The sequence below is a fragment of the Piliocolobus tephrosceles genome, chromosome 6 (genome assembly GCF_002776525.5).
Source record: "Piliocolobus tephrosceles isolate RC106 chromosome 6, ASM277652v3, whole genome shotgun sequence".
NCBI lineage: Eukaryota > Metazoa > Chordata > Mammalia > Primates > Cercopithecidae > Piliocolobus > Piliocolobus tephrosceles.
Genome location: NC_045439.1, coordinates 161,506,262 through 161,520,334, shown reverse-complemented (window position 1 = coordinate 161,520,334; position 14,073 = coordinate 161,506,262). Strand labels below are relative to the sequence as shown.

Genomic DNA, 14,073 nt, shown 5'->3' with positions numbered 1-14,073 from the left:
TTCCATTGAAATCAAAACCAAAGAGAATTTTAAGACAAAATTTGTTGCAAAAGACAAAGATATTACATGATAAAAAGTGGCTCTATTCATCAAAATATAGAGAAATTATAAACATATATGAAACTCAAAATGGAAACTCAAAAATATATCAGACAAAACTAGCAGACTTCAAATAAAAATATACTATTCTGCAATATCAGTTGGAGACCTCAATATCCGATTTTCAATAATGAGCAGAATATCTAGAGAGAACATTGACAAGTTTTGACTATACTATAAACCAACAGGACTTAACAGGCATATATAGAACACTCCATCCAACACAAGCAGAATACACATTCTTCTCAAGTGCACGGGGAGCATGCCCAGGATAGACAATCTGTTCAACTACAAAACAAATCTCATACTTAAAAAATCTAAAATCATACCAAGTATCTCTTCTGACCAAATGTAATGAAACTAGAAATCAATAACAGAAGGAAAATTGAAACATTCATAAATACGTGGAAATTAAACACATTTCTAAATAACAAATGGGTCAAAGAATACATTATAAGAGAAATTTAAATAAACTTTTGAGGCCAGGAATGGTAGCTCACACCTGTAATCCCAGCACTTTAAGAAGCCAAGGCAGGAGAACTGCTTGAAACCAGCAGTTCCTAACAAGCCTGGGCAATATAGCAAGACCCTGTCTCTACAAAAATAAAAATAAATTAGCTGGGCATGGTGGCATGTGCCTAACTACTTGGAAGGCTGAGGTGGGAGGATCACTTGAGCCCAGGAGTTCAGGCTGCAGTGAGCTATGATGGCACCCTGTCCCTAAAAAAAGAAAAAAATGTTGAGATAAATGAAAACAAAAACCCAAGTTATCAATACTTATGGAAAAAGCAGTGCTTGGAGTCAAATTTACAGCAAAAGCAGTGCTTGGAGTCAAATTTATAGCTCTGAATGCCTACATTAAAAAAGAAAAAAGATTTCAACTGATAACTGAACTTTACACATTAAGGAACTAGAAAAATAAAAGAGCACGCTAAGCCCAAAGGTAACTGAAAAAAGGAAATAAAGATTGGGTAAATGAAATGGAAACGAGGAAGCCCATAGCTTGTTGGGCTTACAGGCAGGTCAGAGGGAATGCTGACTGGGGATGTGAAGGCCCACAGGGTCCCTGCCCAGAGGTGCCAGTCTTCCACCCTACAGGTGTTGCAGCAATCAATCCCTGGATCTCCTCTTCTACAATTCTGAATGCCTCTGATAATGAATGAATAATTTGAGCTGATATTTATAATGCCATTTAAGCATTTTGTTTTAACAACCCAGACTCTTTCAAATGATGGCACCACATCCCCCTCTGGGGCGTGGAGAGAAAGGGTGCTTGTTGAAGCGTATGGGTGGGCAGATACAAATTTGATGTATAAAGTGACACTCAGAAGCCCACCTGAGGGTAGCCTCACCAGCACAGCTGTACAGCATCCTCCACTGTGCAAATATTTGGGTTAAGTTTCCCATGGGCCTTGAATCACTGAGCAGAGGATTCGTTTTTCCATACTTGGAGACTTGACAGCAATTTTCCACCTATCTGCCAATCAGTAGCGTTCTTCTCAATTTCTATTAAAGTGATCTGACCCTAAATCTCTTCTTTCCACTGCACACTTAAAAATGCTCTATTTTCTACCATGGCAACTCGTTTTATGTCAGTTTCTCATTCTCCCTAAGTGGCCAGGCAAAGATTCTGGAACCACCCGGAGTTTCTGTGAATGAGGAAAGGTTTCAGGTTGTTCTTGCCATCGTTTAAATTACTGAGCTCAGGGTTACCAGTGTCCAACTGTCATGATCTTGGAAGAGATGCATTTTTTTTTAGAAAACAGTGTGATAAAATGGGCACTAAAAAGCTCCTCCGTGGGCCAGTTGCATCCCTGGGACACAGGGGATGTTTGACAAGTGATGTTGACTGGTCTACTTCTTTTAAGTCAGTGCAGCAAAGAATCAGAGACTTGCGATGGAGGAGCTGACATGTAACAGGGAAAGTAACGAGAGGCATCTTGTTCCACCCTCTCTAAGACTGAAAGACATTTGAATCTTGAAACTTTAAGTGTTATCAAGGGGGAGCTTGTACTCCTCTTGAGTTTGTAACGAAATGGATTGACACCTTGAGGGTGAAGCTGGTGCAGCGTATCCACCAAGTCACGGCTCTTCATTTGCGCAGCGCTGGAGCTTCTCACTGCTTCTGTAGTGCTCTGCTGGGGCTGCCATTACAAAGTACCACAGGCTGGGTGGCTTAAACTACAGACGTATTTTCCCACATTCCGGAGGTGGAAATCTGAGATCAAGGTGTTGGCAGGGATGGTTGCTTCTGAGGCCTCTGCGCTTGGCTTGCAGATGGCCGTCCTCTCCCTGTGTCGTCACGTGGTCTTTCTTCTGTGTGTGCCTGTGTCCTCATATTCTCCTCATCGTATAAGAATCCAGTCATATTGGATAAGGGCCCTTCCTGATGACCTCAAATTCATTTAATTACCTCTTTCAAACCCCATCTCCAAATGCAGTCACATTCTGACAACTGAGAGGTTAGGACTTAAGAATCTGGAAGCAACAAAGGCATGTCACGTAGCTGCTTTGGCTGGTTAAAATTCACACTCATGTATTCGCTATGATAATGGCAGTGAAGGGAACTCTGTCAGTAGGTGCTGTCATAAGGGGTGTGTTGTAAATGTGTTTACATCTAGAGATGTAAAAATCTACATCTCTACATCTCTCAGGTGTAGGGACTTTTTTCTCTACATATTAATTTACACTGCTTAAATTCACATAATAAAACTTTTTGAAAACATAAAGAAAAATAAATCACCTGAGGAAATGGAGCAGTGATAGAGGTACTTGCTGTATCACTTTTGGCCAACTTGGTGATGACTGGGTTAACCAGGTGGTACATTAGCGCCCTTCTGATGTTTAATTCACACTCATTACTACAGCAATTTCTTTTTTCCTTCATATACTCTCTCAACATCTTTAGGCCAGTGTGTATAATCACACTAGCAGTTCTCATTGTAAAAACAGACCTACCAACTCCTATTTTGGAGTACTATAAATTGAAATAATAAAAATCATTGCAAAGTAGTAATTGCCTAACACACGGACCTGGTTAAATTAAAAGATGGATAAAGTCTTGTGATTGTTTATTTCTAGTAAACATTATTTGTTCTTCCTCTGGGAAAAAAAAATGGAAGCAACAGAATTCAGTCCATAGTCATATCCAATTAATTTTCATTTAATTAATTGAAACCCACTGGGTTTCTGGCCTGACAAATCTGACATATGATGGGAGAGAGAGACTGACACAGACCATGAGGAAATCTACTCCAAGTACTTAAATCGTGATTGCTAGTCAGCGAGATTTTAAAGCAGGGTTAAAACATTTGAATTTCTGAGAGGAATTATGTCCTATTTCATACACCTCTTTCGTAAAGCCTTTTTTTTTTTTTTTTTTTTTTTTTTTGAGACTGAGTCTCGCTCTGTCACCCAGGCTGGAGTGAAGTGGTGCGATCTCAGCTCACTGCAAGCTCCGCCTCCTGGGTTCACACCATTCTCCTGCCTCAGCCTCCTGAGTAGCTGGGACTACAGGCGCCGCCACCTCGCCCGGCTAATTTTTTGTATTTTTAGTAGAGACGGGGTTTCACCGTGTTAGCCAGGATGGTCTCGATCTCCTGACCTCGTGATCCGCCCGCCTCGGCCTCCCAAAGTGCTGGGATTACAGGCGTGAGTCACCCCGCCCGGCCTGTAAAGCTATTTTTGGCTACCTTGCAGAGACACCAATAAATGTTTGTTTCTTTGGAGACAACACGAACACACTTACACAAAGACACTTCAGAGCCCTTAAAAAGGAAGAAAAAACATTCCAAATCATTGAAAACTCTGTATGATGCAGGGCAAAGGAGTGCTCAGAGGGTGCCTGGTTCTAGGACAACTTGAGGCTGGGGAATGACTGAAGGGTGGGAGCAATGGGCACTGATAACCGGGAGGAAGAATGTGTGAGCACAGGGTCCAGGGAAGGGTGGAAGGGGATCCGGGCCATTGTGCGTGGAGGCAGGGGCAGGCTGGTCCAGCTCTCAGGGAGACTCTACCCAGCATGGCCAACAGGGGCTACGTGAATATCTCCAGACTCTGGACTGGATGCTGTGAAAAAACTCTTTTCACTTACATTTTCTTTTTCTTTTCTTTTCTTTCTTTTTTTTTTTTTTTTTGAGATGGAGCCTCGCTGTGTCGCCCAGCCTGGAGTGCAGAGGCGTCAGCTCAGCTCACTGCAAGCTCCGCCTCCAGGGTTTAATCGATGCTCCTGCCTCAGCCCCCCGAGTAGCTGGGACTCATTCAAACTTCTAAAATGCTCTAGAAAAATCGCCTCCGTTAAAAGATTGTAGCATAAATGCTCTAACTTGCCTCAAAATCTTTTAAATCCTCCCTGTGTCCGCGGACTCGCAGCTCACGTGTGCGCGGCCGAGGAAGGCGGCCCTCCACTGCGGGGCCCGGGGCGCCTGGGGCTGCCACGGGGCTGCATTTCCCCGGGGCTGGGTAGCCCACTGCGCTGTCCACACTGCCCGCCAGCGTGGAAGCCACCGTTCACGGCCAGCTACCCACTGCTGGGAATGTGGCTGGCACGACGGGGGACCCGGATTATTAATGTTTTTCGACCTTAATTTTAAAGGGTGATAAACGTCTAGTCACCGTTTCAGACAGCGCAAATTATAGGAGGGAAGACCACAACAACGCCGGATTCCGGCCCAACCGGGAAACACTTGGGGCACGGAGGCCTCTGCCAAGTGTTCCCTTCTCCAGCAGCATGGGGCAAACGCCTAACTATTCTCAGGGTAAACCTGGAAATCCCAGTTGCATCAGCTTCACTCCTGCCTTGCGGTGGCTGCTCCGAATTTTCCACCACCCCGTGCGCTTGGCCGGCGTTTATGGGGCATGTGAGCCCAAGGCCACACGGAGAGCGTGCAGGAGATGAGACCAGCAGTTTCGGCCTGCTGCGGGGACCACCGTCAGGGCTGAAATGCGCAGAGCGGGGCACGGGCCTCACCTTTCCCCGCTGGCCGGGAGGGGAGGGATGCCTGCAGCAGCGCTGTGGCCCGGACTCGGGGCTCTGGGGTCCGGAAGCGCGGTAGAGGTGCAGGCTGGCTGCACACTAGGGAGGACCTGGGGCTGAGCGCAGGCTCCCTGGCTCTGAGCAACTTCAAGGCCGCGCAGACCCGCCAAGCAGCTCAGGAACACTCTGCAGACGTGCAGCACTTTGTCTTCCCTGGACGTGCTTCCGGGAATCCGGGGCTTTAACGGGGCCCTAGAACGCCCTCCTGCCAGTCTTCCCCTCGATGCACGAGGCCACGGCGCCACCTCGTGGACATTATTTTCAATCCCCGTGGCTGAATAGCGCGCACAGCTTCCCGTTCCACGCTTGATATATAGTCTATCTAAGAAAATAGGGAGAGGCCAGGAGGTTTGGCATTTGGACATTATCGATGGGTTAATTACCATGCGTTCATTTTACCTGTTTCATGTATCTCAGCTGTGAAGGGGGATAAAGATACTACCAAATGTTAAGGTGTTATGCAGTTTAAATGGGTTTGTATTTCTGAAGTTCAAGTTCCTCTCTCACTAGGACGAGGATGTCTGCAGCCTTCGTGGGGTCAGGACCTAAGAAAGCAAATATATGCTGAAGATGGTCCATTTGCAAAGGGTGATGTGGTCCTGTGTGAGATGTGTGCCCGACAGTCCAAAGCATGGCCTGGCCAGACGGAACTGCCTGCAGGGGCTGCAGACTGATGGCCTCCTCAACAGGCCCACAGTGTGTCTGGTCACGTTTTCAAACCAAACATGCGAGAAATGTGTGTTGAAATGTCCTTATTTGTGTGCTGCAAGTACAATTTTAGCAAAAATAACTCTGACTCTTTATTAAAGTGGCAGAAACCTAAGCACAGAACATGTCTGTGAACCAGAGTCTCTGGATCTCTTTCCAAGTCCCTCATACCAGGCTCTGGGTGGTGAGATGGCCTCATTTAGGAAAAGGAGACCTCATTCATTCCATTACGGTTCATTCCTTCACAAGCACACATAAGTTCTTCCTGCGTGCCCAGTGCTGGAATGACATGGAATATATGGAATTACACAGGATATGGGTGTCATACATGACTGAGACATATATGTCCAAAAGACGCTCTGCGGGGAACACAGAACTTCAGCTGGGAAGTCAAAGGCAGTGTGCCCAACGTGCCGCCCCCTGGCGCCACTGCCTGCCTCCACAGCAGGCTGGTGCAAAGTCTCTGTCTTCAGTGACTGAAGACATGAGGGAGGGTGTGGGTGTGTGCCTACGGGGAGCTCAGCGGGACTAGACAGAGGAAAGGGCAGTGGTGTCCCAGGCAGGCTCCATGTCTCCAATCTTGGGAACAAGGCTCATTTCAAATTAAGTCAGAACAAGGGAGCTCTGTGCATGTCCCAAAGCAAAAAAAAAAAAAAAAAAAAAATTGAAGTGACTACAAATCTTGAGACGAGTAAATGTTATGTATGGTTTTTAATGGACTGGCTAATTGGATCTCACGTAGCAAAATAGGCGGAAACTTCATTTTCTTTCTTTCTTTTTTTTTTTTTTGAGACGGAGTCTTGCTCTGTCCCGGGGCTGGAGTGCAGTGGCGCAATCTCGGCTCACTGCAAGCTCCGCCTCCCGGGTTCACGCCATTCTCCTGCCTCAACCTCCCGAGTAGCTGGGACTACAGGCGCCCACCACCGCGCCCGGCTAGTTTTTTGAAGTTTTTAGTAGAGACGGGGTTTCACCGTGTTAGCCAGGATGGTCTCGATCTCCTGACCTCGTGATCCGCCCGTCTCGGCCTCCCAAAGTGCTGGGATTACAGGCGTGAGCCACCGCGCCCGGCCCGTTTTCATTTTTATATATAAGGTGCCAGAGAGGAAGTAATAGATGGTCTCTACTGTCACTGTTGATGGAAATGAAACTGGTTCTATTTTTCTAGAGAACAGTTTGAAAATTTGTATTAATATCAAAAATTTGTTTTGTCCAATTCCTGGGATTTGTTCAAAGGATATATGTAGGTGCTTGGACCAGAATGTTCTCACAGAGAAAAAAATAGATGTATCATGAATTTTTTACAGAAATCATATAAACACAGTATAACCACACGATGGGATGTGCTATAACGCAAAGTTTCAAAACAATGTTTAATGACATGGGAAAATGATTTTCCAGTGCTGTGTATTTTAAATTGTAAAGCTATTCACAAAAGTTTTCAGTGAATGAGGCCACTCAGAAACTATAGGAGACTATGTGCGCATACACAGGCATACACATATGTACTCATGTATGTCTATACGCAGAGACATAGAAACATGACACACGCCAAAATTAATCCTCTTTGGTCTTGGTGTTAACATAACCATATTCCACACTTTGTAATTTTCTATGTTTTACAAATTTTTAAATCACATTTTGATTCTTGCCAATATAAAATGTGTTACCTTAAAAATTGCAAGTCAGCCAATACATCTGGTTTCATGAAAGAAGCTTTGAACTTGACACTTTGAACTTGACAATGTATAGCTATGCATGCTTGTATATACATACAAACACATCTCAGTGTCTAGTTCAAAAATTCCAGATATATGTATCCAAGTTACCTATTATGCTATTTGAAACCAATCATGAAGCCAAAATGTGACAATGCTGCCCCCAAGAGGCCATTCAAGGAATATGTGTATTTACTAGCCGTTTTCAAAGAAGAACGAAACAGACTCCGCAGCTAGCTTTACTGCATGGGAAAAGAGAAAAAACCAAAACCAACCAACCAAAACAAAAGAAAAAAAAAAAGACAGTGGCTCTAGGAGATTAAAATATAATTGCCAAGGACTCATGACTACTAAATGACAGTCAGGGCCTCAATTTAAGTCAGCCTAACTCCAAAATCCACGATTTTTTCACTACATATTTCCCCAATTCATGAATTAAGCAGTGGTTTCCATTCATGGGCAAAATCTAAATGGAGTGTAAGCAATCATAAAAATATGTCTTCCTTAAAGTAAAAGCAGCATAGTGTGCAAAAGAGATGATGCAGCGTGGTAGTCAGGGCATGACTGCCCAGCGTTATTTTACTTGGTGCAGCGTATTCTACTACAGTGGTAAAACTGTCCACAGTCTACAATGTTTGCCCAGATCTTTCTATTAAACAGGCACAGGCAAGTGAGCTTGGGTGGAGCAGCAGCCGGGTTCTCTGAGACAGGCAGAACCACGTGGTGCAGGCAGAGCTAGCCTTCTAGGGACTCCTTCCTTGCCTGTTGCAGTCACAAGAGCCTACGGAGGGGACTTGCTCTCCTGCCAGGGGCCCAAAGACCAGCGGGACATTCCCTAAGGTGACCCTCACTGTGTGTTCTCACATGTGTTGGCACTTTTAGAAGGTGTGGGAAGATGGGAGCTGAAAGGGAGCCACTGCCTCCCAACTCACTCGGTTATTATCTCTATATGCTCTTTATAACTTACATAGTGGTGTATGTATGGTCAGATCTGGTGTGGTCTCTGAGACAGGTGGCCACCCTGTACTTCAGGCACTTATCTGGAGGGGACTAGGGACCTGCTGCTACACAATGACAACCAAAAGTTCTACCTCCCCTCACCCAAGAAAATAGTTAAGGGACGGTCATCCATCTGGACCCTAGATGACCTCAGGCCAGTCACGGGGTTCAGCTCCCTAACTTCTCCAGCCCTACAGAGGACGGTGTGGCGGGGAGGAACTGCTCTGCACTTCCTTGGAGTGATCTGACTGCCCCGCCTAATGCTGGAAGCCTAACTCTGGGCAGGGCTCTGTAAAATGGCTCATTCCATTTGCTGAAAGATGTCCTGAAAGAAATTGTTCAGTACTTTATGGGCAGCCTCTAGAGGACGCAGCAGGAGACTTTTGCTGCTCTCTTTGGGCTGATTCTGAGAAGCTGCTGAATTTCACTGGTAAAATTCAGTGAATGCATCACACACTCGTGGTAGGACGTTCTTCAGAGCCAACATCATGGATAAATTCCAGAAAAATGCCTCAGACTCACTGCCAGACATTTGGGGAGCAAACAGCATACATTCCCTCAGCCTCTTTCGCATCTCTTTTGTAAAGAATTCCAGCTCGCTCAATTGTGCACATCTCTGAATACTAATTTAAAGGAATTCTGAAATATGGCAGGGATTTCCCATTAAAAAATCTTATTCGATATGGTTAACCGTAATGTATTGTATATTTGCAAAAAGGTAGAAGAGAGGGTTTTGAATGTTTACAACACAAAGAAATGGTACATGTTTGAGGTGATGGATATGCTAATCACCCTGATTTGATCATTATACACTGAATACATGTATCGGTCTGTATTTCATCTAAATGTACAATTCTTATGGGTCAACTAAAAATAAAAGGGAATTTTTTAAAAGCAATTGTATTTAAGTACAATAACCTATATGGAGTCAATTTTAAGAAAATGGTAACTGAACTCCCGCAAACATTTCCATATGTTTGTCTCAGGTTAAAAGGGCATCATGGGAGCTGGGCGCGGTGACTTACACCTGTAATCCCAGCACTGTAGGAGTCTGAGGTGGGTGAATCACCTGAGGTTAGGAGTTCAAGATCAGCCTGGCCAATATGGTGAAACTCTGTCTCTACTTTAAAAATACAAAAATCAGCTGGGCATGGTGGCAAGCACCTATAATCCCAGCTATGTGGGAGGCTGAGGCAGGAGAATCACTTGAACTCAGGAGGTGGAGGCTGCAGTGAGCCGAGATCACGCCACTGCACTCCAGCCTGGATGACAGCAAAACTCCGTCTCAAAAATAAATAAATAAATAAATAAATGGCATCATGGGAACCTAGTTTGTTCTACACTCATATTTTGTCTTTTTACTTAGGTCCAACATCTGAAAAAAATTAAAGATACATTTTTATTTGAAAAATTAACCAAAGTTTCATATTTCTTCCAATGTTTGGTATCATAAGTAATATAATAGACACCTTTGTGCATAAATCTTATTCCATAGTCCTAATTATTTCCTTGAGATGGATACTATGTGGGCATGACTGGATCAAAGCATACCATTGGCTTTCCATGACTTGACAGTGTGGTGTCTTCCCGACCAGAAGCACCCTGGCACTGAAGTGCTCAACCATGGGGTGATTCGTGGTTTAGTGATTCCTAGTTCACCAGTAGTTTGCATAGCCATTTCACCAGCTTTGTGAAATCCATAGGTAAAACTGCTGTGGCATTCTAGCTAGAGCTCTATCACATTAAAATTCATAACACTTGGAAGTGGAACTATTTCCACTTTCCAAATGTTGTATATGACTGAAAAAGAAAACTCATTATCAACCTTGCAGCTCATTAGCAGACTCTTCCTCCGCACAAACAGCCACTAATTACCACTGGCAAGTCGCTCTGGTTCTCACCTCTCCTTGGCTCCCTTCTGGGCATGACACTCCCAAAAAACCACTCTTGCTCTAATGATGCTGTGTCCCTCGAATTTTCAGACGTGGTGGATTAGACAAGAACACTGCTCAGACCTGAGCTCAAATTCCGGTGACCTCCTCACTAGCTGTGTGATCCTGGGCTGGTTATCAAACACCCCCAAGCCTCACTTTCCCTGTCCATTGTGGTCACAGTGTCACCTGGCTGGCAGGGCTGTCTGAGGGCTGAAGGACGCTGTGTCTGTGAAGTTGCCTCTGCTATACAGACTCAGTATGAGGCCCCCTTCCTGCCTCTCCCCCTTGTAAGGAATGACACTCACTCCCCATCCCATTCAGGCAACAATGTTTCAGAATTGTCTTCTAGAATTAAAACTGCATACCTTGGCTGGGCACGGTGGCTCACGCCTGTGATCCCAGCACTTTGGGAGGCCGAGACCAGTGGATCACCAGAGGTCAGGAGTTCAAGACCAGCCTGGCCAATGTAGTGAAAACTCCTCCCTACTAAAAATACACAAATTAGCCGGTCATGGTGGCGCACACCTGTAACCCCAGCTACTTGGGAGGCTGAGGCAGAATTGCTTGAACCCGGGAGGCGGAGGTTGCAGTGAGCCAAGATCACACCATTGCACTCCAGCCTGGGTGACACAGTGAGACTCCATCTCAAAAACACCAACAACAAAAAACTGCATATCTTGTGATACACCTTTCAGGCTTTGGATCCAAAGATTTGATTTAGATTTAATTAGGATGAGAATCAAGAGCACTAGTCCGATGAGGACCAGGAGTGTATTTTCATTCCACGAGCAGAACACAGACATCCCCACAGTAACCACATCCAGCATTCCTCCCAGCGCTGTGTGAACTCCCAGACATCCTCCAACACCTCGGCCTCTGTCTCCACACCTGCTGTCTACACACAGGGCTGACACTGCATCGCTTCTCTCTAAACCCTTCCTTTTTCCATGGACTGATGGCTAAGGACTTATTCTCAACCCTCGCAATATTTCTCAGCTTTTCAACAAACCTCTCTACATCAACAAGGTGATGTCCAAGGACACTGATGCTCAAAACTCACATCTCCATCTTTGGGCAAACACGTTGAAGGTCAATGCAAGGAAAGACAAAATGCCAAGATGTGTGCTCTAGGCTCCCTCATCACAGCTCCTTATCGGGCTGTTACCAGGACAGTCCTGCTGCCAAATAGATTTGGAACTGTGAGACAAGGCAACAAATGTGAGAGAAGTCACCTTTGCTCATTTCCACCTGCCAGCATCATTTCACAAAGCCCCTGATTGTGTCTCCAGAAAGACCCTTGAAGCCCAAACAGGATAGAGCACACGGCCCCCACATCTCTTGCCTGAGTCACTACACTCTTTACAAGATAAAAGCACCAGTCCTTGCCTCTTCCTACCCAGAAGTAAGGCCTGAGGGGGTTAGTGATTATGCCTCTGCAAACCATAACCAGATGTGCCCTTGCACCCAAGCTGTGATGAGATGTTGCACAGGCTGATCATCCACCACCTGTGCACAGCAGCGGGATGAAACACTGCGAGGAGCCCTGGGTAAACCCTCTCCAAAGGGCGGCTCCCAGGCTACAGGCCTCAGGCTGCAGTCCCCTCTAAGACCTCTGAACAAAATTAACTTTAGTTCCTTAAAAGCTTGATTTTATTCCCATTTAATCAACAGGACACAGTGTGTCAGAGTATTCACCAGAGCATACACTAGGAAACACAGATCCTCCAAAGATGAAAGCATCAATATTAGTTTCTACTATGATTACACTTTTAAATATAAAGTTTACTGTGAAAAATTGTAGCAAGATAGAGAAATTTCAATACCTACGCAAAAGGAATGTGCTTCCTTTTTTTTTTTAACTTGACTTTAATGCTGTTTTTTTCAATTTAAAAAATATTTTCTGGGCCAGGTGCGGTGGCTCACGCCTGTAATCCCAGCACTTTGGGAGGCCGAGGAGGGCAGATCATGAGGTCAGGAGATCGTGACCATCCTGGCTAACGCTGTGAAACCCCATCTCTACTAAAAGATGCAAAAAATTAGTCGGGTGTGGTGTCTGGCGCCTGTAGTCCCAGCTACTCGGGAGGCTGAGGCAGGAGAATGGCGTGAACCCGGAGGCGGAGCTTGCAGTGAGCTGAGATCCGGCCACTGCACTCCAGCCTGGGCGACAGAGCGAGGCTCTGTCTCAAAAAAATATATATATATTTTCTGAAGCCTACTTCCCTAGACTCACTTTGGAAACTTTGAAAAATTCTAAAGGAGCCTTTCTCATTGATCAATTTATTGATTTACCCAAGGCAATGAATAATTCAAAATTTAAAAAATGACTAACAGTCCATTTAAATTATAAACACTAAAACTTAACCTCAACATTAGAATGTTATCCAAGCATGTGAGAAATGGGCTTTTAAAACTTTCAAAGGCTACACAATTGCAACAAAAAAAAAGAAAAAAATCCTTTTTTAAAAATCCTTTTTCTTTTTTCGAGACAGGATCTCTGTCACCCAGGCTGGAGCACAGTGGTACAATCATGGCTCACTGCAACCTCAAACTCTTGGCCTCAAGCAATCCTCCCACCTCAGCCTCCCAAGTAGCTAGGACCACAGGTGCATGCCTCCTCGCCTGGGTGATTTTTTTTTTTTGGTAGAAACAGGGTCTCACTATATTGCCCAGGCTAATCTCGAACTTCTGGCCTCAAGCAATCCTCCCACCTCAACCTCCCAGGGTGTTGGGATTACAGGTGTACAGGCATGAGCCACCACGCCCTGTCCTCCTTAGATGTTTAAGTTTTATATAATAATTTTTCCCTGTCTGACATTATCTGGGCCATGGTTCCAACGATGCTCTTGAGCTTGAACTGAATAAACGAGTCCGAACGACAAACAGCCACGGACCTATGGCAGCCCAGGGAAAGAACGTCCAAGAGCGCTGGTGTGGGCAGATGGCAAGGGGGATCCCCCAGCACACACGCGCTGCCGTCTCAGACGTGCCGTGGGAACAGCTCCGCGGCACGGCTCTTGCGGCAGGATGAGCAGCCGCACCTGCCCCGCACCCGTCCCGCACCTGCCCCGCACCTGCTCCGCACCGTCCCCTGCCCCGCCCGGCTCACCGCATGGTGTAGAGCAGGGTGCCGTCGTCCTCCAGCCGCAGCAGCTTGTTGGGCGTGGTCATGTTGTGCGCTATGGACTTCTTCCCGTTGTGGAAGAACGTGTCTGGGGTCCAGATCTTGCTGGCAAGGAGGTTGTTGAGAGGGAGGCGCTGCATGGGCCCCTTAAACCGGAGCCTTTCATCTTTCCAGCTTTGTCGGAAGAACACGTCTATGGTGTACTCCTGGTGCAAAGGAAGGCACGAGGCAGGTCAGAGCGCACGGGGCCGGGGCGGGGGCCCGCGGCGCGGAGGAAGCATCGTCTGCCCAGCCATGCCCGGGACTTACCATTTCCGTGTCGGACACCGGGCCGAAGCTGGTGACGTAGATGTCGGTCCTCACCTGGGTGATGCGCTCTGAAACACAGACACAGGTCCCTCGGCTGCACCGACTCACCCTGCGCGTCTGTCACACGCTCGTGCCCGCAGTCTGTTAACCAGT

General features: G+C 46.0%; 1 protein-coding gene across 2 annotated transcripts in view; it reads right to left on the bottom strand.

The window, feature by feature from the left end:
- GABRA5 (gamma-aminobutyric acid type A receptor subunit alpha5) overlaps positions 1-14,073 on the bottom strand; it is an 80,388-nt gene that overhangs the window by 50,369 nt on the left and 15,946 nt on the right. For both annotated transcript variants that reach the window (XM_023190432.2, XM_023190434.1), the window contains exons 5-6: positions 13,921-13,988; positions 13,597-13,817 (exon numbers count right to left, since the gene is read on the bottom strand). In XM_023190432.2, coding sequence (XP_023046200.1) covers positions 13,597-13,817; positions 13,921-13,988 — 289 coding nt within the window. The remainder of the gene's footprint in view (positions 1-13,596; positions 13,818-13,920; positions 13,989-14,073) is intronic.